This window comes from Haemaphysalis longicornis, unplaced genomic scaffold, assembly GCF_048455015.1.
Source record: "Haemaphysalis longicornis isolate Haplotype H1 unplaced genomic scaffold, Haemaphysalis longicornis Haplotype H1 scaffold_1, whole genome shotgun sequence".
Lineage (NCBI taxonomy): Eukaryota > Metazoa > Arthropoda > Arachnida > Ixodida > Ixodidae > Haemaphysalis > Haemaphysalis longicornis.
In genome coordinates, this window is record NW_027526203.1 from 450,399,930 (window position 1) to 450,425,253 (window position 25,324).

Below are 25,324 nucleotides of genomic sequence, written 5' to 3' on the forward strand. Positions count from 1 at the left end.
ATGCCGGCCAGAACCGACGGTGGCGAGGGTAGTGTCATACGGCGGGAACGGGAACCGCGGGAACTGAGCACGTCCACGACTGAAGCGCAGAGTTGTGCAAAAGTTCCCCTGCCTTGGGAACGTTCGGCTTTTTTAGTCTCGACTTCTTATGTTAATTCCCGTTAATGGATAGTGAGCCGGATTTTACAGATATCGCGGAAAAATGCGGCTTTGTAGAACATCGGGAGGAAGATGTCACGTCTGCGGAACAAGTCGTGCAGAAGCTTGAAGAGGTGAGAGCTTTAGTTTGAGCCAACATTATAGTTCCTCTTGGTTTGAAAAGCACCATGTCCAGCACATGGAGCTATTCGTGACTTTTGCTTAAGTAATCTGGACTCAACGTACATTTATTTCTTGCTAACACCGTTGCTGGCGCCACACCGTAACATGCTCCCTTGCGTTGCACTTTACAGGCATGGCAGAACGAGACTTTTTCTCCCGAGTTGTTGCCTTATCAAAATGACATCGTCGACTGTGTACGTGACCAGTTGAGATACATGCAAGAAAACTTACTGGGAGTCGATAAGGCAAACTTCAAGGCCACAGTACACAGGATGGAAGTGAGTAGGCTTTCGGCCTAAGCGATCACTTCGATCAGCAGCCTTGGCCACCTTGGCTGCAGAAAGCGTGCGTGATTGTTCGTGCGCGGTTGTTTCATTTCGTCTTGTATATGGACAGGTTGAACGGATCCAATACATTCTTACAAGCTACATCAAGATACGACTCGAAAAGGTAATGCTGCGACCTTGTTTCTTTTTTTGTTTGTTTGTCGCGAGTGCTTGTTTACATGATGTCGGCGTTATTTTTTATTTTCAAGATAGAAAAACACGGAGCGTACATCCTTGAACAGCACGAAAGTGGCCAACTTGATTCAGATGACTTGCTGTCTCCGGACGAAAGGAGATTTGCGCGAGCGTAAGCCACCGTCCTTCATTACTTACTGGTATTGTGTAGTGTTTAGTCACGGAACCATTTGTTGCCGGTTAGATAATAAAGTGATACCTGTCCCATCAGTAATGCTTCCTTTGAGCAACGTTTCTTTAGCCGTGTCCACCTGGAAAAGCACGTTGCTGCAGAACAAATGACATTATGGCAAAAAATGAAAGCATAATAATAATTCTGTGGGTAAAAGTACCGGCTACCCTTGCCACTTCCTTGTGGATAGGGCTCCTGCGCTGGAGTTTTGGCGACATGCAGCGCCCCCTCGTGTTTGACGCCTCTGGGTAGTACAAAAGCAGGCAACCCTCGCCGCCCTGCATGTATTTTCAATTACAAGCCAGAGCGAAAGTTGGTTGGACTTATGCTGTATTCGGGTGGTCGCTCTGATACTCTGGCTCGGAGTACGCCAATGCGGACGCTTCCCTCAATTTGAGCAAGAGTCACTGCTCCCAACCTAAACGTGAAACCGATCTTGGAGCAGCATGCGACCGCGGCGCAGCCAGCACGGCTACTGCAAACAGCCAGGCCGGCTGCAGTGTTACAAGCTGCTGTCCTCCTCGGCATCAATTTCGGCCTGCAGAAGCAGCGGAGACGGTTCCCCTAAACTCAATAGGCGTCTCCGTTTCGACATGATGCAATGCCTTCAGTAACAGCAAAAACGTTGGAATACTCTCATAACAAACCGCTGGCTAGGCGAGTATGGGCGAGTCGTGGCAGCCGGGGTCATGGGACCCGATCGCCTCCAGATTTCGGCGGCTCTCCCACTTCGGAGTCGGAGCAGTCAGAGGCGCTCGGAGTGGAGGACGACACTCTGAGACAACCAACCAAACATACGTCGAGCGCTTGATTTCAGCCACCCGAACGCGAAGTGCTTTCCGGAGTGCTCCAGGGCGCTCTAAAACGACCACCCGAATACAGCATTAATTTACTCGTGTTGTGATCCGTTTAAATGACTGCATACTAAATAAAATTGCCCTTAAAGTAGTTGCAGAGGCTAAACAAAATAATATCCGCTACAACAAGCTGATTTATCAGCTTTATTTTGAGCGAGCTGTCGCGAACGTCGCGACGTGAGACAGTATCGCCAGGTTGGGTGGTCTAACTTCCTGACGATAATTATTGTTCTTTCTTTTTGCGTATGGTCGACAAAGGAACAGTTCACAAGGAGCATAAACACAGAACGCTGATCATCTTATAGCCTGAGGTAACTGTAAATGGTTGCTTCAGCGAGAGCATGCAAGCGGATGCGAGAAGCGCAGCTGACACTGCTGGCCTGGCAACACACATTTTGCGTCACTCGGTGATATTCGGGAGTCGGTGGAGTTTTTATTGTTTTTATTTGTTATGTTTATTATGTTCATGAGACTTATCGTAAACATTCTTTCCTGCAACTTGCATTTTCTGCACTGAAACTTTTTTTGTGAAAAATTTACCTCACGTAATGAACGCACCCCTAAATGTGCATCATATTTTTGGGGGAAAAAAGTGCAATCATTACGCGAGTAAATACGGTACTTGTGAAGGGAAGGCGTTGCACGTAAAGTGATACACAGAAAGTAAACGGCAGTATTCCTAGTTGTTTCAGTTTGATAATGCTGTTGTATTGTATCCAGCCGATGTGATACACGTGAATTGTGAGTACCCATGTGTGTGTAATAAAAACGTTCTAGATATACGACGACTCGTAGTTTCACAGCAAGCTAGTCATACTGGTTGTTCTCGAAGTGTGGTTCCAGAGGTATAACCCCCAAGTTGATAACCAAGTTCAGCACATAAAACCAGCCGCGGTGGCTCAGTGGCTAAGGCGTTGCGCTGCTGAGCACGAGGTCGCGGGTTCGATTCCCGGCCGCGGCGGCCGCTTTTCTGATGGAGGCGAAAAGCAAAAACGCCCGTGTGCACGAGATTTCGGCGCACGTTAAAGATCCCCAGGTGGTCAAAATTAATCCGGAGCCCTCCACTACGGCGCGCCTCATCGCCTGCGTTGCGTCGGCGCGTTAAACCCTACAATCAATCAAGCTTCAGCACATAAATCCTGAAATGCATATTTCGAAATTTAGCTGAACTTCGTTCTAATAGACAAATCATCAGATTTGCTTTTCGCAGATGGCAGTCAAAATACCAACATAGGCATTGATTATATCAAGTCTTTCTGCTGAACGGTGATTGAATTCATGCTTTGAGGGCTGCTGGATATTGGTCTATAAACAAGCCTCAAGAGTGTGATTTCTTCCAAATGGAGTGGTGCATTAAGGGAGCTGTCTGGAGATTTCGTTTACATATTTGGCATGGTTTGATGGGTGTGGTTATATAGTTACAGGTGTAGTTATGTATAGTTATATAACTTATAATATTATATAGTTATTATATAGTCACAGTGACCTGAAACGTACAGAGAAAAGATCAACAAAACTTGCACTAGTAAAGAGTCCAAAATGTGGGACAGAATAAGGCAATTCTCTGCTGTATGTCTTGTTGTTTTGTGGCCTAAGCCAACACACACAAAGCTTGAGCACTCGCTGTGCTAAGCTACTATTTGCAGATGCATGTGCAAATATTGCATACATTGCTGCCTGTATACTTGCAGAGGATGGCCTTGCATATTGTTACGAGGAAGGCGCAAGGAATACTGGTGTATTAGCAGGTGTTTACACAAAATCAGTCCCAGTGGAAATAGTCACCAGTCCGGCAAGATGGCCGCAATACGAGCGAGAGACAAATCCTCGTCTTCCTCTTCGTTCCCTGTTAGCGATAGGCGCATAGCCGGCATGGCGCGGGCACATAACCCCATGGTCTCTCAGGCGGCAGCCATGAGGTTTCACCATATCATCCTCGGAACAATATTCAGCCGTTGTTTGCTTTTGTTGTGTACCCTCAAATGTGTTGAATATGATCAGTTCAGAATGCTTTGCAGTTATAGTCTTGTATACTGTATGTGACAAATATCTCCTACAACTGCAAACACATTTTGAATGTAGGTGTCACTTGGCCCTACATCTTTTGCATAAACCCCTGTATGGCGGGCATAGTGGTGCTGCCTTTGTTTTTGTTTATGTATGCGCAGATTATATGCATGCATACAAGCACCAGCTTTATGAATGATGCTCTCTTTAACTGGCAGCATCTATGATGTCATTCTGTTAGTTCAACCATTCTCAAATGGGGGACTGCGTAGACATTTCAACATTTCATGTAACCGCAACGCCCCTTTCCCCACCATTCTCCCCCTTACCTTTCCATCTCTCTCTCTCTCTCTCTCTCTCTCTCTCTCTCTCTCTCTCTCTCTCTCTCTCTCTCTCTCTCTCTCTCTCTCTCTCTCTCTCTCTCTCTCTCTCTCTCTCTCTCTCTCTCTCTCTCTCTCCCTCCCTCCACACACACACACACACAAATCTTGGCAGCAGTGCGGAAGGCTGCCTCTACCGACCGCATGAAATGTATTCCCTCCTCACTTCTTCGCCCATGCCATGACTCTTTTGCACAACAGAAATAGTGCAGGAAAGCCAGACACATGCAAGGCATGCCTAAAACTTGTACAGCAGTGCTGGCAGCTTGCTGAAAGCTCAAATCGCTTTACGGCGTCACTTGTCAACATCTTCCTCCTTCACCATGGCATGCCCATCACTTTGAAAGCCCAGAAGGGGCGCCCCCCTGGCACATTCGACTGTTCTAGCACCGGTTTTTAAAATGTGACAGTCACAATATAGTGGTGGAAAACATCACCTCCATTTGCTTCAAATGCTCTAACAGTTGCAATTCAAAATATTATTGCTATTTCAAATTTCAAAAATTTATAGCCATTATGTTGCACATGTCAGGTATAAAGTAAGTGTTTCCAAAATTTTTAGGTGATTTTCACAACTTATTTTTATTGTTTTGTAGTTAGCTGCAGGGACCAATGTTCTGCTCCCCATCAATCACCAGACTGATTCGCTCTTCTAAAGTATTAAATCTGTGCAGTGGCTGTAGAAAACGAGAATTTCTGTGCCGTCATGGTTTCTTCCAGGCAAGCTTCTCTTGCGACTTGTGTCGACCGTTACAGTAGATTGCAACTTTTTTTTACCAGATGGCCAGTCTTAACGTGAAGTATGGTTGTATACATAGCATGTGTATGTAGTATGTATAGTGTATATAGAACGAATAGTTGACGCTACTGCATATATTTATGCTGAGCCTGTGACCTTATATAACAAGTGGTGTTTTTTTAGTTTTATTTTTCTTTTTTGGCTGCAAAAGTAACTCGTATTTCCAAGAGTTGTTCAAGTCCTATTTCAAGCAGTAATCTTGTTGTTTCTCATAATGTAAATGTTTGCTGGTGGCTACACATGAACTTAATTGCATATAGTGTTGGACATCTCTTAGCCTGTACTAGCCGTTTTGCACCAAGACATTTTCGGAGTAAGTCCATATATTTTGACTTTTATGTGTGGCTGCGCTACATGAACTGCACCTTCAAATTTGTTGCTCGTCATCAGGAATTGAAATAGCATCCATACCGTACTTGCAGGGAAGTGCTTCCGTATTGTACTTATGCAACACTTTGACTTGAGGAAACCAGGCCAAAATGGTGTCTTGCGGTAAAAATTGCGAGCAGCAAACTAGCTAGGCTTGCCCAGTAAAAACTTGGGTAGCTGAAGTATTATTTGTTATGAGTTTATGCATTTTAAAATATTATATGCCATATCACTGAGAAGTGTGGTCAGGTAAATATGGTGTCCTTGTTTTCTAAAGTAGTTCTCTGTGTCAGACTTGGGGTCCAATCCCCGTGTGGTTTTAGTTATCAGTAGTATACTGCATTGAGATTGAAGTCTGGTTTGGAGATTGAAGAGTTGCCTTGACTAGCATTCATTGATAACTGCAAAAGCTAACTCATTGATTCAAGGTTAATATAAAAGCATTTGAAAACCTTGAAATCTAATAGTTGAAAGGCATCGTAGTACTAGAAGCACACAAAAATGACAAGTTTGTGCTGATGTGAAACGGCTTTTGCTTCTGTGTGGGAAGCGGATTTTTTTTCTTTGTAGCAGAGCAAGTCGAAGGGAAAAACCGCCTAGGTGAAATGAAAAAAAAGTGGAGCTGAGCAAAGCATTTGATGCACAGAAGTTGCTACACGACTAACAGTGCGGCTAGAAGTGACAGTACCAAAAGCATTAGGAGACAGAGGTAGAGGTGAAGTTATGAGAAAATTTAGTAGCAAGGGTGGTTTTTTGACTTTGGCAAGTTACTTGCAAGGGAAAGTCATTGGGGGAAACCTGTTGTGGCAGTCGGGATATTAAAACCTGATGAGGATCATTAGAACAAAGTGAATAGCCCGAGGTTTTTTTTGCAAACACAAACGATTCCCCAGCAAAGTTGACTACTTTAAACATTAAGCTATCATTTCTGGGAGTGCAAAAGAATGTCGTGTACTATTTCTTGTGTGACAAAAAGATTTTAAATTCTGACTTGTGTACAAGCAGTGCTTGGCATTGGCACCGTGCTTCACTGACACCCCTCATTTGCTCCTCAGGTACATTGCCAGTATTGAAGACTACCTTCGAGATGTGGCCTTAGTCCATATGCCTTTCAATCAGCGGGATTTCACAATGGCATCTGTAGGTAAGTCACAACACTGTCCACTGGGCTGCAGGGCATTGATCCTTTTAGAAGGAAGCAAGGATTACGCAGTGCATGAAAGGCAGGGAGGTTGACCAGGTTACAGTCCGGTTGGCTACCCTACGCATAGGAAGTGGGAAAGGAGGGGTTTAAAGCGAAAGAAAGGGTGTTTAAAAGACAGGGAATAGAGCTTGAGGAACATGAAGAGAAAAATTAAAGGTAGCTTCAAAAACAAAACCATGGGCGATAATAAAGCCTAAACTGAACTGGTAAACTAAATAAATGACGAATGAAAAATGGTACACAGTGTCTCTACAATCGTTCAGACGTGCCTGTGTCCTTTGGCTCAAAGGACACAGGCATGTCTTCCTGTGTATTTCTCTTCTTATCAACGTCTTTCCGCGCTTGCTTTCAAGATGTCTTCCTTCTCAAAGTATCACTTTTTGAAGGAAGTGATACTTCCTAAAGAAATGGGTTAGATGAGGGCCTTTTTGGTCTTCTTACCAATGCGCATGTGCGGCGGGGACACGTGCCTGATTGTTGGGCTCTGAAGGGGTATATATGTGTTTGCTTTGAGAATAAACTTTTCGGTGTTGTCGCCCTTTCTTGTCCATGTTTTAGTTTGCACTTAAATTTTAACTATGAGTTTTCATGGCAGGTCCTGACACTGCCTTCAGGTTTTTTGTAACAGTTTTTAAACACTACATACATGAGTAACTTAGCTACAGGAGTGTACAGCATGCTAGATGTTTGTACTCCCGTGGTGCAAAGGTGTAATCTTGTGGCCCTTTGTCAGCTGATTTGCATTCGGTAAGGACAAAACCAAAGATGAGGGCGAAGTGGGGCCTCATTTTTGGTCATTTAATGCGCAAATAATATTCAAACTTTCAGAAAATACTTTTTTTCATGTGAGAACCAGTGTCATAGTTGAGGTAGGGAAGGGGGAAAAGGTGCCGAGGGGTCTGACACAACCTTCCTTTCTCCTGAAATATTTCCTTCGGGCAGTGTTGTGTCGTTTTGAATGGTGTGTCCCAAGGGCCTTGTCAACTATTTTGGCAGCAGCTATGCCTTTGCAGTTTTGTGTTAATAAGTGGACCGCAACGATTCTGTAACCATGGTGAACGAAATTTTTGTTCTGGCGTAGGTGGTACAGCTGAACAATGCTGACCACATTTTATTGTACATGGCATAACCCAAGCATTTCTCTTCTTGCTGGTTGTGGGAATGTTTTGCAAATGTCAAACTGATTCCAAGACTCAAATCAAAACTCACAGTACTTTGAGTACTGTGGCACGTCGGTGTTGTTACGAGACATCACTTCCAGTGATATCGTCCTGCTCTTCTGTTGCCATCAATGTTGGCAAGAAAATTAAGTTTTCTGGTAGAATTGGGGCTTTGCCCATTTGCTCCACAGTCATATACTTTTAAATTCAGTCAGTGGTGGTTTATGTGTACACATGCAGTAGACATACTAAGGAAGACATAATCAGCTGCAGTCTAAGCCAGTTACAGTGGACCCTCTTAATCAGAAAAAAAAAAAAAAAAAGAAATGTCCGCTGCATTCGAAGTATGCATTATCTGATCAGGTGGGGGGTATGGGAGTGTAAAGTGGGAGCTTTGACCAGTATTGCATATACATGCTGAAAACGATTTGTTTTTTCTGCACGCCTGCAGCATCATGCAATCATGGAATCATGCATTTTATGGAATCATAGGGCCGGGGGTGTTGTGAACCCCTGTAACCGGAGCGAGGAAGGGGTCCACAATGCGAGCCGATCGACAGCCGGGGGAAGTGATTTTAACCCATTACCAGGTGGCTAGGATGCAGAGTTACAAGGAGTTCTGCAGAACTGGCTTCCCAACCGACTACTACACCAACGCTGTACAGATGCACTAATGGTTTGCATAGGGCCGAGGAGTGTCGCGAAGCCCCGGAAGCGGGGAAGGGGGGGCCCATTGTGGGTTCTGGTCGGCGGCTAAGGGAAGTGATGAACCCTTGTAACCCAACCACCTCGGGGCCAGGGTGTAGAGTCATGGGGAGTCCTTCAGAACGGCTCCCCGGGTGGCCCTTAACCTCCTTGAGGTTCTCGCTGGGAAACGGCGGATCCTCCAGAAGGGGGTGAAGTTAGGCTGATAAGGGCTACCCAAAGGCTGCGAGGCATGTTGGCCGGCAGTGGTAGGGGTGGTAATTACGAGGAACACAAGTCCTTGAGGGCTCCGGTAAATTTAGCGTGGAGTCCCACCCCCCTGCCGTGAGAGATGGTGGTGTTGAACTATGGCTTTAGCAGAGATCTAGCGGCGATTGTTTTCACGCAGGGGAAAAGAATTGCTGAACACTGTTTTCGACGATTAGCACTGGCACTTGTTAAAGGCCTAGTGCATGCGGTCGAGTACGTAGACACACACACTAAGCTGAGCAAATATAGCAATAGTGTAACTAGGAGCAATTACTAAACAGCTACAATAATCATTCATGGCCAGCAAAATTAGCCAGGCACTTTTCAAACCCTTCAGGATGAAGCTGGCCTACCTGATGCCGTTCATCAAACTCGGATAATTGCCTGACGTTTCCCCAAGGCAGTTTCCGCATTTTTAATAATCTTAGCCTGGTCAGTAAAACGGTTTATATGAAATAATCAGATGAACGACATCTGTGAAATAAAAAAATTAGACCAGTTGGACTCCGCAAAGCCAGCGGCAGATTGCACACAATGGATGGGAACTGTCCCCTTGCTTCAGGCATTTCTTACCTTTTACATCGATTGATGATTGATTATGAGGTTAACGCGGCGACGCTACACAGGCAACGAGGGGCGCCGTAGTGGAGGGCTCCAGTTTAATTTTGACCAACGTGTGTCGAAATCTCGACCACACGGGCGTTTTCGCTTTTCGCCTCCATCAAAAACGCGGCCGCTGTGGCCGGGAATCGAACCCATGTCTTTGGGCTCAGCAGCGAAATGCCATAGCCACTGAGCCACCGCGGCGGGTACCTTTTTCATCGAACAGAACGGGAAAGATGCATGCGTAGGAATAATAAATGCCGACATTCACTGAACCTGAGTTCTTTATTACATTAAAAAAAAAAAAAACTGTGACACGGGCAGGCTCAACCTCTGGGTGTGCCATTTAGTGTATTCGAAAGTGCTGTTCGTCAATGTCACCGGAGTCATGTTTTTTGGCAGCGTCCTTGTTCTTGGCAGTCGAGCGGACCGTCTGCTTAGACAGGCCCATACTTCTGGCGATGGCGGCCTATTTTGCCTCATGTTTGACAGCGTTAATTATGCTTAGTTTATCAGACATTGAAACCAGCTACCCCGCAGCTGGTCACCAAAAAAAAAAAAAGAATACTATGGGTACCGGTACTAGCTTGGCTTGGCTGCGCCAATGACCCGTTCTATGCCGACAATTTTGCCAGACATAGTAGTTTTTTCACCAAAATAAACAAAGAAAAAGCATATCAGGTGCTGGCACCACGGAAGTCTGCTATTAACACTCAGTCAAAACAATTTCTGCCCGAAATTTAGCCTGTTGTAGCCGATAGTCTGCTATAGCCGGGTTCGTTATGAGCGGAGTGGATTCCACTTAAAACGCATAGACTAAATTAACCAACAGAAATGGGCTGTTGTAACTGGAATCCATTGATGCTGTATCCACTGCAACGAGCGTAGACTGTATTTGCAAATTTGCCCAGAACATTAACTGTGTATTCTGTAAGTACGAGTGGAATTGTGTGCTGAAATGTTGAAGGTAGTGCATTCACTATTGTACTTAGTTGTTTAGCCATGACAGGCTACCAAGCTTTTATTAGCATGGTTCTTTTTAAGTTTACGTGCATATCTATGAATGTTGGAGGTGCAGCTGTTAGAGCATATACTAAATATAAATATATTTAATCCCCCTTCCTGACGGCACTGCCGAGTGAGCACGTCACCTGAATGACAAAGTATAGCACTGTATGCAGATGTGGAGTTCATAATGCATCTTCAAATCATTACCTGGGAAAATGGTTCAAAGCTCGGGAATACTGTGACAGGGTGCCAACATGCATTTTGCCTGTCTGGGATGCAGATGCTGGTCCAGACTTGGATGAATACGTATTTCTCAAGGTGAAACGGCAAACCTTGGGTGTTCTGGTTGATGAAGGAACATCACAGAACAGGTTAGTATTTTTCAGTCTAAGTGTGGCCATTCAGTTCACATAAGGCTAGTTCTGCCTTTCAAGCCTTCCTGATTGTTTTTAGGTAGAACATTGTTTTTTGAAAAATGTGGCACACTTTGCAATTAATTGCTTCATTACAGCCCTGCAGGGTGCTTCAAGGGGCCATGAAGACAGAATACACGTTTGGTTCATTGAAAAGGCTCTTTTGTCCGTGTTACAACAATACAAATTTTATCACGAATTTCAAACAAATATAGTAAACTCACGATAATTCAAACTTTTGGTTAATTCAAACAAATTTTACAATTTTGGTTGGACCGCCATGTTTTTAATGTATTTTAAAGCCGGCAGTTTGCTGGCCTCCGGAAAAAGCACTGCTTTTAAAAGACCCCAATAGAAGGCGCTCTCCTCTACACTGTTTCCAGGTTGTTTAGTTTTTTTCACACCAGATGGACATAGTTTTCCAGTATTTTCAAGCATGGTTGTTTGAAAAAAAAACTAGATTTGACGGCTCCGCTTTCTCTGTCGAGTTATTTGCTGCACCTGAAGCGTGGCGTCACATGCGAAGAAATTCTGAAGCTGATGTCCCAAAGTGATAACGAAAGTGACTGTCGTGACGATCCAGAAGCTATTTCGGACCGACAAAGTAGCGGCGGTGAGAGTGACGTTGAGAATGGCAGTGACTGTGAAAGTGATGTGTGTGTATCTCAAGGCCCTCTCTTCATCCCACCACCTTCAAAGAAGCCAAGAAATGAAGATTGGCAGTGGGAAGAAAAAGACAGTTCAGATAATGTCACCAAACTGCCTTTTAGCGGAAGTCCTGGAGTCAAGCGAGTGATCCAGCTGAAAGTAGGTGAGAGTCCCAGTGATATGGTTTGTTCAACGCTCTCCTTGGAGACGATTTTTGAGAGATGATTGCAAGGCACACCAACACTGATGCAGCAGAGAAACAGGCTTCTAAGCCGGACCCCACAAGGCATGAAACAACGCCAGGGGAGATGAAAGTTCACTTTGCGCTTTGTGTAGTAGTGAGCCAGGTAAAAAAAGAGCAGCACCCAGGTGTATTGGTCAGAAAGAAGTGCGATCAGCACACCATTTTTTGCGACGGTGGTGCTAAGGCAATGTTTCTTGGCGCTCTCTCAGTATCTACATTTCTGTGACACCAACTTTGCAGCAACTGATGACAGATTGGCAAAGCTACGACCTGTACTGGACTAGTATTTTATCAAGTCCATCGGCAGTACCTACTCTCCATCTCCAGTACAAGGTCTCGCTGCGGATAAGAGCTTGATGAAATTTCATGGTCGTCTCGCATGCGTGCAGTTCAACCCCTTAAAATGAGCCCATTTTGGTGTGACGTTTATAAGTTTTGTAAATCTGCTAGTGGCTACTGCCTGAACTTCTCTGTCTATACAGGAAAAAGTAAGCAAACTGCCGCTACCATTGGAATGTTGTGTAGTGAGGACGTCGTAATCAACCTTGTCAGCGATTGTCTCGTGGACGGTCGCACAGTCTACATGGACAATTGGTGTTCTTCACCACTCCCGTTCCTTCACATACACCAAACAGGATCGCATGCTGTGGGTACTGTTAGGGTACACTGTAAGAGCATGTCCAAAGAGCTAAAGAAGATAAAGCTGAAAAAAAGCAAGTGCAAGGCCTTCTTCTCCCTAGGCATCATGGCCTTGGAATGGCAGGACAAGATACCTGTCAACATGCTTACTACATGTCACAGCACAGCCAATGTGACTGACACTGGCAAGAAAAAACGCCAAAATGACCTGCCTGTATTGAAGCCCCAAGTTGTGCAGGACTGCAACCGTGGAATGGGAGATGTGGATCGGGAAGATCAACAGCTCACTTCCTTTCCTATAATGCGAAGGTATGCAAAGGGATACAAGAAAACAGTTTTCTGCATCATGGACATCGCTGTTTGCAACAGCTACATCCTGTCAGCCAAGATTGCAGTAAAGCAAGTCGGTTAGGACTGAAAAGTCGACCTGGCGGAGCGGATGATCGAAGAGGCTGTGTTGCCGGAGTACTGGCGTCCAGGCGAATTTCCTTTTGGTGACTCGCCAATGCGGCCAGAGGCCTGTGAGTGGGCTCACTTCCCTTGCCAGATCCCACTGAATCCAGTCAAACAAAACCCATCCAGGCAATGTCATGTCTGTAAAGCCCAAGGAAAGACCGAGAGCCAGTGAGAGTGCAAGAAATATGAGTGGCACTTCACATGCCTGTTTACTTCAAGATCTTCCACACTCGCAAGGTTTTCTGGCTGCAGTGCTTTCGGAACTCATTCCCGAACAAACTAAAACAAAAAGTGTTCACGTACGAGTTAGATAGCCGGAGTTGTGGAGGTTTCTTTACGACGCTGTAAACTGCCATCTGCGGCGGCGAAGGTTCGCTGGAACGGGTGTTCAAGCTGCGGAAACAAATGGGTTGAGGACGCCGCCTGGCAGCCTCGGTTAAAACCTCACTTCCTCAAAAAAGAATTAGGAGACTGTGAATGCCTCTTAACGGCGCCTATCTTGGTAAAGCGAACCCCATTATTAGTGGACGTAAGATTAACCCTAAAGAACAGTGCATTATTTATGATAAATTACTGCTCTTCAACCAAGACACTGCTTTATAAAGTAAGGCATGTCCATCTGGAAGCTTAGGCTTGGAATGGCTATTCCAGTGGTTCTCAAATGGGGAGTCCACGAGGGCATTTCAGAGATGTGCAAAGCCCTTCCCGAAGCTCTCCCTCTTGTTCTTTTCTCCTTTTTGCCAATCCTTGGTGGCAGTGTGAAAAGGTAGGTGGCTTTGCTGCATGATTTATATGTTAAATTTCTTCACATATCACATGATTTAATGTTGGCTTTTTGCACAACATGCCAGCTAAGAGGAAAAGTCAGACACTGGGCTAATGTATGGGATAAAGAAAACCCCGGCTAGCTCCGCTAGTGATAAAACGCTACCAGCCGTACACAAGCCTAGCGGCTTCCGAAGACTTGCACACTGTAGACAGACTCCCGCAATTAAAGTTGAGGCTTTAATGCCTGGCAAATGCAGGGTACATACCAGACAACACGACTGTTGCTCGTGGGGAGCAGTGCTCCTTTCGCTCGCTCAAGCTGCAGGGACCCGGGCTCTGATATGAACCAGTGCAGCCGCGGGTAGACCGAATCTCCGAGCCGCGTCTTTGTGGAGAGAACTGGGTTCTCAGTCATCATGGCCGCTAGAGTTGGCACTCCCGGTCCGATCAACACCGACCGAATTGAAGTACATCATAAAGAAGTCTGTGAACAAGGCTCCCGTTCGGGGTGCCGAAACGTCATTGTTTTATTTTCTCTTGTGGTCGGCGTATTCTTTATGATGTACTTCAATGTCATTCCCGACCAGACGGGCGTCCGTCGAAGCCTCGATTTCACCGACCGAATCCCCCAGCCGACTCTCCACGGAAAGGATAGGCGCCGTCTGAACACGGCTTGTTGGAAAGGGGATTCCTCCGGGAAAGAGGGTGGGAGACCAATGAGGGTCCACCCTCTGGCATCCTTGTTCGCAAGTCGCATGGTATCGTCGATACGGCGCACCACACACAGCCAGCTGGGAAGCTAGCACGCATGTGACCATGCCGCCAGCCCAGATGGCCGCCCCCACAATCCGCCTCTTTCATTGCGGTGTGCTGCCACCTAGCATGCCTAGCGGAAGTTGAAGCTGTAGGGTTTGCCAGCGTTTCCTCCGGCTGCGTTCTCGTTGTATGCACGGCAATCCCACATTACGGCGAGGAGCAGCCGAAGTTTTTCTTCTGTGTTGGTGTTATAACGCCTTAAGATGACAGCCCCTGGTCAACACATAATACCAGGCGGCTTCTTATCACTGAATGAGGGCTGGCAGAGAAATCTCGGACGGATCCGTGTGCCGTCCGAGCAGCAGAGCGAGCAGTACTTGGAGTCGTCTGGCATGAAGTGCGATCGCCAGCTCAACAAAGGCCGGCAGTTCGCAAAATGCCTTTAAGCGCTGGACACATGTACGATTGGTACACGCGATTCGCATGCGACTGATCGTTACGACTGTCGCCACGACTAGTCGTACGCGTGAATTTGAGACGGCCCGATGCGCGCATGAGATGCGTCGTTGGCGTCGCTCCGCCCACTGTTTTTGCCCCATGGTCAACTACGATGATCGCTGAGCTGAGTTTGTAGATTCTGCGCGTTTGTTCGCAAGAAATGGATAAAGCAAGCAATCGTGAAGCGTTTTCTGCCTTCGGAAACAGTCCGTGCACACGCCGGCCGCGCCTGCCAGCTCGGCACACTCAGCGGCTCGAACCAGCGCAGACCACGGTAGCAACCGCGCTTGTCGCTGCTCTTCTGAATCAATCTGATCGCTAAAAAGTTCCACATGCGAGAAAGTAGGTGTTAGTGTGGTGAAAAATTGTGCTAGGGATTGTTGTCAGGGCTTATTTTAAAAGCGGCGATCAGATATATCTGCCGCGATGCAAGCCTACGCTGACCGGTCGCCGCGGCGCGCGGTGCGCCGAGCGGCCGAGAGATGGCGATACCTGCGCGGAAGCATCGAAACAGGCTACGCAGATGTCTTGATCACCGATCGCTCAAACGGCAGTTATAACTTAATTTGAGTTCCACATGCGAGAAAGGGGATGATAGTGTAGTGAAAAGTTGTGTTGCGGATTGTCATTCGCAGTTGCACAGATAGCAGCGATCAAATATCCGCCAGGATGCTAAGCTTAAAGTTCCCATCACCCGAGCCGACGCGAGCGACGCAAACCGCCGTAGCCGATCGCGTGCGGCCGACGGGAAGCGATAGAAGCCGACACCGTTCCCTTTTCGGCACTCCGAGTTACAGCGGAACGCAGCACAAGTTGTGGGCATTGTTCCGCGCACAACGAGCACACACAAAAAATCAAACGATATAAATACAACCACGACCCCTTCCCGCTTGTGCGGGAGCTGTGGAGAATGTCGTCTGCTGCCCCTACTGGACTGCTTAGGGACTTGGCCGCTAGGGGATTGCGCATGCGCAGTGGGGTTGTGAAAGAGGCGGATTGTCGAAGCCTAACCACATGTGCAAACAATGCGTGGGGACCAAGTGGGCCCCCACAACACACAAATGGCAGTATATCCATGTTTAGGTAACTTTTAGCTGCACGAGCACATTGCTTGACAATGCAACGCGCGTCAGCATACAAGTCAGGTACAAAAGGTGGGCATTGAGTAAGGTGACTAGATGCATTAGGTGCGAGTTGTTTGACATCATGACACGGATTAACATAATTAATCGTGGGGTCCTCCCCCATCACTTCTGCGAGCTCAAAAGGGGTTCTCTGCACACTCGCGTTTGAGAACCACTGGGCTAGACTGTAATTAGACGTGTACGGCTTTCCGAAACTTCGAATACTTTGAGAATTGTTTGATATTGATTTTATTCGCGGCACAGTTTTACCGTTCGGAGTATTCTAAGTGCTCTGGTGCTATTGAAAATTTACGAATAATAGAGCAATAAAAGTTGGTTTTGCCGCACAACAGGTAAATCAAGCTTCACTGCACGACACGTGTCCCTTTGGGTTGGCTTTTCCTCACGACACCACAGCTGCGCAGAAAAGACTGATGGGTGTGGGCCTTGCAGGAAACAAATGTATGCGAACTGTGGTGCATGTTAGCAGAAGTAGAACACGTGTGTAAAATTTGCAAGCGGAAAAGAAGTTTCCTGTTTCCTGTGGCTTGAGTAAGGAACCAAAAAATATTTGTTGGCTTGCAGTAAAGTCCGACCAGCCACTTGCAAGCCTATACGCCTCGAGATTCGCGATCGCTGCGCCGCCTGCCGCCGCTTCTCCGCGGCATTTGCGGGATTAGCGCTGCGTGGCTGATAGGTGGTCATGCAGTGTTTTGGTTCTGTTTCGCTTCTATTTGCCTTTCCGCGCACTAAACAACTTGTTATGGTGTCGTCTGTAAGCTAACTGCACGTTTAGGGCACTTAAAAAAAATAGCTGCGTCTTGGTAGAGCGCTCTAACGCCAACAAGAGCTACCGGGGAGGCGGTTCTGCGCGCTTCTTGGCCGCTCTTGCGGGCGTCGGCGACGGCAGCAGCATATCACCGCTGTCACCTTCGAACACGTCAGCACAAGTGAATTCTATTTATTGTCGCCTCGTTTAGACCTGATATTGGCACTGTAAGAGGTTGGTTCGTTTTGCAGCGCAGACAACAAATGCGGCATTGCTTCGAATATGTACGTCGTAGAAAAATATGTTTCGGGGATGTGATAACCCAATAGCTGACAAAAACTTGTGCCTTTTATTCCCGGGAATATAAGCCACGCGAAAATGTTAAGTACACTCAAAGGCTGTGCATTGTCAGATATGTGCCCACTCATGCCTTATAGTAGAACCAAGGTATATGTTAATGAAACCGCGGGAAAATGAATGGTCTGCAGGTCAGGAGTAAATAGAATAGTCGTACGAGAATGAAAAAACAACAACAAAAAAAAACTAGTGCAGCTTCTAAAATGCTAAAGACGTTTGTTTGAGCAAGGTAGTATTCACCAGACCAACTAGATGCGAAGTGCACTGATATTTCGCTAGACAGGGGGGGGGGGGGGGGGGGGGGGTGAGGAGGAGGACCCATAACTATCGTTGTTTACAAATGCGGAGCGAAATCAACGAATGAACGTTTTAGTAATCACACACACAAGCTGCGTGTTCACTTTTCGTTTGTTTTTCGCCTTCAACGAACGGCTGATCACTCGGCGGACGCTTTTTTTGAAGAATACAGGGTAGGCAGTTCACAAGCGATACGAGGTGTCGTTGGAAGAGTTGATTACTTGATTGCAGTGTTTAACGCACCGACGCAACGGAGACGATGAGGCACGCCGTAGTGGAGGGCTCCGGATTAATTTTGACCACCCGGAGATCCTTAAAGGAGCCATGAAGAGAAAACAAAAGTTTGTTTTATTCGAAAGATTAGGTGTTTCATAGTACCCCAAGCGCTTTCCCGGAAGCAAATGATGCTTTATTCACTGAGAAATAAGCAATTTAAGCCAAAATTTTAAATCTCCCGCTAAAATTGCACATTTGGTGACGTGAGCAACGGCGTCACACGGGCCGGTCCATGAAACAGATACTTAGTATGTCGACTCCGTATAGCACCCACACGCGGGAGTCGACCGAGACGGCGGCCATTTTAAAAATACTTGTAAAACCTAGTGCACCCGCAGCCCTAGTCATGGAATCGCCTGATCCGGAGAACAAAACTCTCGCCGAGGAGCTAGGGCTTGCATTTAACAACCTCACACCACTTGAACGCTCAATGCTTCTAAGTGCACCAGCGGCAAGAGTTGTGGGATACGCGGTGGACGGGAAAGCGACCATTCCGCGATAGCCACAACAGACGAACGCCCTGCCGTCGGCACCGCTGCCTCGTCAGCCCCGTTGCGACGGACGAATACAGACTGGTACGTATGTGCCGTATTTTTATTACGGTTAATAATAGTTCAACTTCAGTAGCAGTATCGCTTATGCCAGTTGGCCGGTGTCGTGTATGGAAAGCCGTTCGCGCGAGCTCTCTGCTTCGACCAGAAAGATACGAGCGTCAATGCGCGGTGTTTACGGCATTTTTCCCCCAAGGTCAGAGCGCCTCGAACCCGAAAATTCGTCTGCGCGATGGCGAGATGTCGAGCTCGGCCAGGCGGTAGTTTCGTACGCATTGGCACACACGCTTGCGTGTTCGTTCGGAACTTCAACCGTTTACTCCACCGTTCTTTGTCATAAAAAGAATGTGCAGTATGTTTCACGGGCATTTAGCTCGCTATGCAAACTGTAAGCCCTGCCTAACATGCGTTTGCTTTTGCCGGCCTCCGCCAATCGCAGAGCATTCCCCAGTGACATCATAGGTTCTGTTGCGGAAAATGAGCTGGTGGGTCGCATGGTCATTTCCTTTTTTCCTAATTATGTAGCTTATTTGAGCGAAGTTTGCGTTATAAGTGGTGTCGTTATGGTTCTAACGAGGCAATCTTTCGAATGAACCAAACTTGTGTTTTCTCTTCATGGCTCCTTTAACGTGCGCCGAAATCTTGTACACACGGGCTCGTTGGGAGAGTGTCGTATCTGATAAGGGTCTCTGATTTCGGTTTAGCTAGATTCTGCAGTCTCCCTGTGTCATATGACGATGTTTCGAAGAAGAGTTTGGTCACGGACGCGGATTACTCTATAAGCCCATTTTCGCGCTTCTCGTGTAGGATAAATGTAACAGGTGAATCTTTGCGAGCGCTCACCTCGGCACAAGACGACACAGCATTAAATTTGTTGCCGTGTGCTGACTCCGGAGTGTAATTTTGCATTATCCATCGTACTTCTTTGGTACAATGTTTGTGAAATTTATGCCGCATTGGCTTGTTAATGGTACTGATCAATATCTGATATGTGATATTGGCAGGCGTAACTTGCGTGCTGTCAGGTATGAGTGCTCCGCTGGATTTTGTAAGTGCACAAAGTCGATTTACATAATAGTGTGTATGGCCGCAACATGACCATCGGAGGAAACACTGCTTACGGAGACACTGCCACTAGATTTCAGGGCAGCGGAATTGCAATCAGCTGCATGCAAATGATGGCTTCGGGACGCCGGCCTGTGACACACCCCCGGCGCTCATATAGATCTCACTAAGATCGCGTCATAAACGTTTATACTCTCGTGAACACACCACGCTTGCAAACAGAGTGCCTGCTCCACGTTATTCGGTATTTCGAACGCGGACAAACGGTAAATCGCTGTCTTGAACGAGCCCCAAAAGCAACGGCGACAGGGGGGAGCGGGCAGGGGACTCCCGCGCCTGCTTTTGAAACGGGCCGCTAGGGGGATTTCAGTGGCGCCCCTACAGGCCGCGCTCGAGGCGTATACTTCGGTACAACCAGAGTCCTTCAATGCTTTACTGGTCACGAAACTGCTCCGTAACTCAATGGGAGAGCTTCATATGCTGCGTTTGGCCGCCGCGCGGTGGCGCCACCCTCTCACTGAGGTCACTCCTCGGGCGGCGTTGCGCTGGCTCGAACGGCGGAACCGCAGCGAGTTGTGTTTGTTTTAAATGCGAATGCATTTATTAGCCGGGGGTTGTCTTGCTCCGTTGGCCGGCGTGCGCCTGCATTCCTCCAGCGCTCGCGCACGTGAGTGCGCGCACGTGCGCTCGCGCCTCGTAGTTCTGCCTTCGTCGTCGTCGTCGTCGTCGTAAATGCGAATGCATTTCTTTCGCCGTCGTCGTCGTCGTCGCACGTGTGCTCGCGCCTCGTAGTTCTGCCTTCGTCGTCGTCGTCGTCGTAAATGCGAATGCATTTCTGAACGCGGGTATAGAAAGTGTTCGCGTGCGCTCCAAACCCTCTGACCCCATAGTCTTGGTTGGCGACTTCAACGTTGACGTGCGCAAGAAGAGTGGCGAGTGGCTGGTCGAGTACATGCAGACCAGGCACTCTATGCATTGTTTCTCTGCCGGCTTCGACACGTGCCCCACTACCATTCACGGGAGTTGCATTGATCTGGTCTTTACACGAAACTGTGACGCGCGTATGCTTCTCAAAGACCCTTTGACCGTGCACCTTAGCGATCACAAGGCAGTGATTGTGGCCGTCAGGTACAACGATAACACAAACAGGTGCTGATGAATAAATGATTACATTCAAACTCTCGTCATTAATTACGCCATTACTCGCAACACACTCATCGGTGCACCCAATGCATTCGCATTTCTGCACGATTCCCTTCGGGAAGGTGCGGGGGAGTTTTTTTGTGCGGGAAAAAAATGTAACGTGCATATCGCGCTCTTGTGATGCGACTAAGTAGTGCAATGACGATGCCGAACATGTGTTGCGTCCCGGGATGTCGTTCCTTGAACAACGATACCACAGAAAATGTTTCCTTGTTCTGTTGACCGAGCGACGGGCAGCTGTGTGAGAAATGGAGGGGCGCCATTCCAAGGCAAGCAACGGGAGATTTCTGCTTCGATTATAAGTGTGCGACAGTGTGTGGAAAGGCACTGTGTGTGAGAATGGAAAAATTGCGCCCACCTCCCTGCGAGGGGAACTCTGTGTAGATGCGACGCATCGTGGGGTTCACTTGGTGTTTCCGTTGGATTGATTCTGAAATCGCGTGAAACGTGTCGGGAACGCGTATGATTATTATGTTTTATGATTATTATTATGTTTTATTGGCCAGTCTTGGTCAATCTCTCTAAGTGGTATGCTTGGGGCTTCGCTGTCGCAACGACCTTTACTCCATCATTGTTGCTGTAAGTGGGAGCTTCTTTTCTTTTATTGCAAGTGTTAATCATTGCCCCATCATGCGTTGTATCAGTAGCTTCTTGACGTAGTTTGAATGAGTCAAGGATATAAGGCGCGTTCGTAGCATTTGATTCCGTCTCGGTTTTGTGGCGCAGTGGGAAGAGCACCATGTACCTCGCGTTCCGCCCACAGGGTCGTGCGATCGAAACCGGGCGCCGCTAAGTATTATTATTTTTTGTAGTGTAGGGGGAGGGGTGTGGACGAGAGAGGGGCATCGGAGAGGAGAGGGGGTGAGCGGCGGAGAGCCCAGCTCGCGCGGCGAGGAGAATGGAGGAGGGGCGGACGACAACAACGCCGACGCTGCATGGACAAGGCGAGTGAATGAGATGCAGTCGCATCTAAAAGCAATGTACTCTTTTGAGAGCATCGTGGGTCTAGAATTGTACAAGGCTAACTTAAAGCCGGATTTTTGTCATATCAGTCAGGTTGTAGCGGTGCTTCATTACCTGTTTGCAAACTTGTATTACCTTGCGCTCAGGCTCGCGTGTAAAAAAGCTTTGGGACATCCTTGTGCTTTTACTTTTCATATTTCCGTGAATTATCCCTTAGGGTTCGTTTTGTTTGTTTGGTAATCGCGCGTGGCCGATTCCGGTTTCTCATCCATGGCGTTTCAACCGGAGCGCCCGTTTGCTCTTTTTGTCATACGTCCCGTCAGGCAATATTGTTTGATATGGAAAGGGTGCCACCTTGTCGCTAACTTGATTTTTTGTTTCTTCGACAATGTTCTCGATCCTATTTCAATGGATCTGAAATAAATAATGTTCCAAGAGTAATGCATGCACTGCAAACGCCCCGCAACTCACTTTATCGACGTTCGTCTGTTCACGTCACACTGCGGACTGCTTCTTAGACGTTTGTGTTTCATTCTAGTCTTTTGTAGTGCAGGAGATCGCTAGCTCGCTGCGTTCAGAAAAGCTTTGCATCGTTCTTGGCTACGTGGCAATATTCTGTTTCCTCCGTGTGCTGCACATCGCAGCGCGAAAAAATAAATTTTTGTACGCTGGACCACGCTCTTTTGTCTTCCTTCGTAACATTGAAATTTTTTGTTGCGTGTGATAAAATCAGTTTCATTGTTCTTTTTTCGCTTCCTGTTTTTGCAAGGATTGCAAAGCATGGAAGCAGAAAGACATATATCTCTTCGTGTTTTTATCCTTCGCGTTCCTGGAGCGTTTTTAGATGTTCTCAAGCATGTACCCACTCATCGAAACGACAATACTATTGGGCTATCTTTTTTAGCGTTCTTTGCATTCCAGAGCAATCAACGGATTCATTAAGCGTAGTCTGAACGACGCGTACTTGGTTTCTTTCAGTTTTAAGTGCGAATGCACTTTATAAGCGACCCCAAACCATCCACCGCCGCCGGCGGCGGCGGCGGCGTCCGCAGTCCTCCTCTCTATATATAAAAAAAAACAGCATCCGGCGCCAGGTTTCGATCCGAGGACTTTGCGGCCGCAGCGCGACGCTTTACCGACTAAACCACGGACGCGACGCTGATATCAGTGTTAGTAACGCGCTTTATATCTTTAACGCATTCAAACTACGTCGTCAGCGGCGTGCGTTGGCGACTCAGCGGCGTTATAGCGGCTTGATAACTGCGTGGTGTACACGTGATACTACAAACCCGATGGAAGAGATGGAAGAGAAGGCGGCGAGGCGGTGGGCTGCGGGGGCCGAGCGCAAGCACCGCAAGCGGGCCGACAACCGTGCATTCGCACTTTCACATTCTCCCCCTCGGGGAAATGCGGGGGAATTTTTTTTTTAAGGTATTATCGATAGGCCCGCAGTAGTCCGTGACTACACAGCTACCGTATGTGTGGTATTTACAACTTTGCTTTAAGAAAAGAAGCAATATACATTTAAAAATCCGTAAACACGACGGCGCAGCGCTTGTGCCAGAGCACGCAGAAGCCGTTGCCGTTCGCGGCCGAAGTCTACGGTAACTTACTTCGAAAAATAAACCCCATTGAAGGCAGGTGATAAACACAATAACTGGACTATTCAGCGCTAACTACTACGAAAAAAAAAACACTTAATTAGCGCGCAGACACCAAAAGCAGCGAGCGTTTGCACGCCAAGAGCTGGCCAAAACGCCGCACGCGCGGCGGCTGGATGACCTTCGTGCGGCGGTGGCGCCTGTAGTGGCGCGCGTGGTCCCTATATGAAGCGAGCGCCGAAGTTTCGTGACCAGTAAAGCATTGAAGGACTCTGGTACAACTTAAGAACGACAACGGAAGTTACCCCTGTGCCTCATCACCCCAGCTGGTTGTTACTTCGTGCGGTGCAAAGAGTGCATTACTGCGAGTATTTCGAGCGTGACATGGGCCACTTCTGGGATTTTTCGCACTTAACTCTTTCCTTACCACTCCTATCCAAATCAATCATGGGTGATTGATGCTTTATATTGCCGATTTCGACATGCTGTAGTCGTTTCTCGTACACATAATGCAGTCCAATGGTTAGCCTAGGCACTGCGCTTTTAGAATCGGTTTAAATTTTCCTGCTCCGGTGACATTAAGATTTTTTACCGCGTTTTTTGCCAACTTAGGTGCGCGCGTTTTAGCAAAACGGGGCGTGGCTACTGCACTTAACAAAAAAGCATGCCACTTGTGGTTATGCAGCATTACCCTCAATAATTTTTTTATCAAAGGGCTCTTCGCAAGTAAAATCCCAAATTATGTTGTCAACTTTGTAATCCGACAGCGTTGAGAGGTGATAATTACCTGAAAGTGACACCAGCTATTCTCTAGTGATCTTTTGTTCAGAGAAAGGGTAGCTTTATTCTACCAAAGCTTATTTCTGAAGGTCCCTCGCATGTCTAACAAGTGGATCTGGCATTTTCATCCAGTTTCCAGCAGTTTCGGTTTCGTTTTTGCATTGCGCAATTTATATTTGGCGCTACTACGCAGTTACACATTTTCAAGCCGATTTGCCATGGCGCCTCCGTCGCCTGCTACTGTTCATCAATAAATGCACGCCACTCGTGATTCCACTTCACCCACGCCTTACTTCAGCGACAACAGCTTCAGCTGATAGTCGAAAGACAACATCAAGTCTTCAGAAATGAGTACAGACGAAGAGAGCACTTCCAATCGGCCTTGAACACCGCCAGCTGTTCACCAGCCAGTTTCATTTCCGTACGAGGGTATTTCCGGAAGTCTAGTTTTGCTGCGTAGTAGAACTGCCTATTTTCACAAAGTCTCAAACAGGCTTGGTATTGTTTCTTTTCAAAAATGTTAGGTGGCGCTGCAATCAGGAGGCTCATAGTGCTGAACTCTCTTCATTGCCCAACAGCTGCTTGGCAGAAGCTTGCTGGGCACAATTCTAGCGCATCGCACCTTATTCCTGCAAGCGTGGCTACCATAGTGAGTCAGTAGATGATATTAAACTGCAAATGAAAGTTCTGACAGATAAGTGACGATTAGAACGTCAACAACCATCCACCGCCGAGTTTCGTTTTCAACTCCAAGTGGATTTTTTTGCATCGCTTGCTTGCCTTGAAGCTTGTGCTGGCTGTAATCATTGACAAGGCGTTTTTACATCATGTGGGGACTAATTGGTGTCTTTAATAATGTAAAACCATCAGATTTGTTCCAGAAAAGCATCCAAAATTGCGAAATTTGAAATAGAGGTTGGGCTTCACCACAAGGCATGGGCACCACGCGTGCTAGCATTTTCTTTCATATCTGGCAAATTGTACCTGGCAAATCAATTTTTTTTTCTTAGACGGGTTGTTGAAATGGTTACCTACAAAATGTATATCCTAAATTTTTGCTACTACTGGTGGTTTGCTATATACAACTTCCTTTTGTCTATTTTCTTCGACGGCTGAACAAAAATTTTGAATTCAATAATTTTTTCTGCAATCATTATTTATGAAAAATTAAAACTTGTGTCGTTAGAAAGGGCATTGAATCATCTGCATTTTATGTCACTGTAATATGTGCCTAACCAATATGCTTAGCGCAGAAAAATGTTATCTTAGACCCCTAAAAATTGGTCAATTATCTGCGTTAACCAAAGAGTTAATTTGCTTATAAATTACTGCAGCAACAACAAACAAACAAGGTGAGAAAAAGCAGACGACATTGCGCATTCAGCGCAATCTCCTTTAAAAATGTGCGCGCACGTGGACGTCGCGAGTCTGTCGCTTCAGCGACTGATACACTACAAGAGTTTAATATTACTGTTCTTATCTCGTACCTGAGTATAGCCTCTTTTCAATGACTGCCGGGGCTGCAGCCAGTCAAATATATTTTCTGTATTCATAGCAGGTG

General features: G+C 46.9%; 1 protein-coding gene across 2 annotated transcripts in view; it reads left to right on the forward strand.

The window, feature by feature from the left end:
- The first annotated feature begins 16 nt into the window (after nucleotides 1-16).
- Nucleotides 17-25,324, forward strand: part of Sld5 (DNA replication complex GINS protein Sld5) — a 30,608-nt gene continuing 5,300 nt past the window's right edge. Inside the window, exons 1-6 of one of the 2 annotated variants that reach the window (XM_077687769.1) lie at nucleotides 17-272; nucleotides 453-599; nucleotides 718-771; nucleotides 857-954; nucleotides 6,482-6,570; nucleotides 10,636-10,726. In XM_077687769.1, coding sequence (XP_077543895.1) covers nucleotides 165-272; nucleotides 453-599; nucleotides 718-771; nucleotides 857-954; nucleotides 6,482-6,570; nucleotides 10,636-10,726 — 587 coding nt within the window. In that variant the 5' untranslated portion in view covers nucleotides 17-164. The remainder of the gene's footprint in view (nucleotides 273-452; nucleotides 600-717; nucleotides 772-856; nucleotides 955-6,481; nucleotides 6,571-10,635; nucleotides 10,727-25,324) is intronic. The other variant, XM_077687770.1, reaches the window with a different exon arrangement.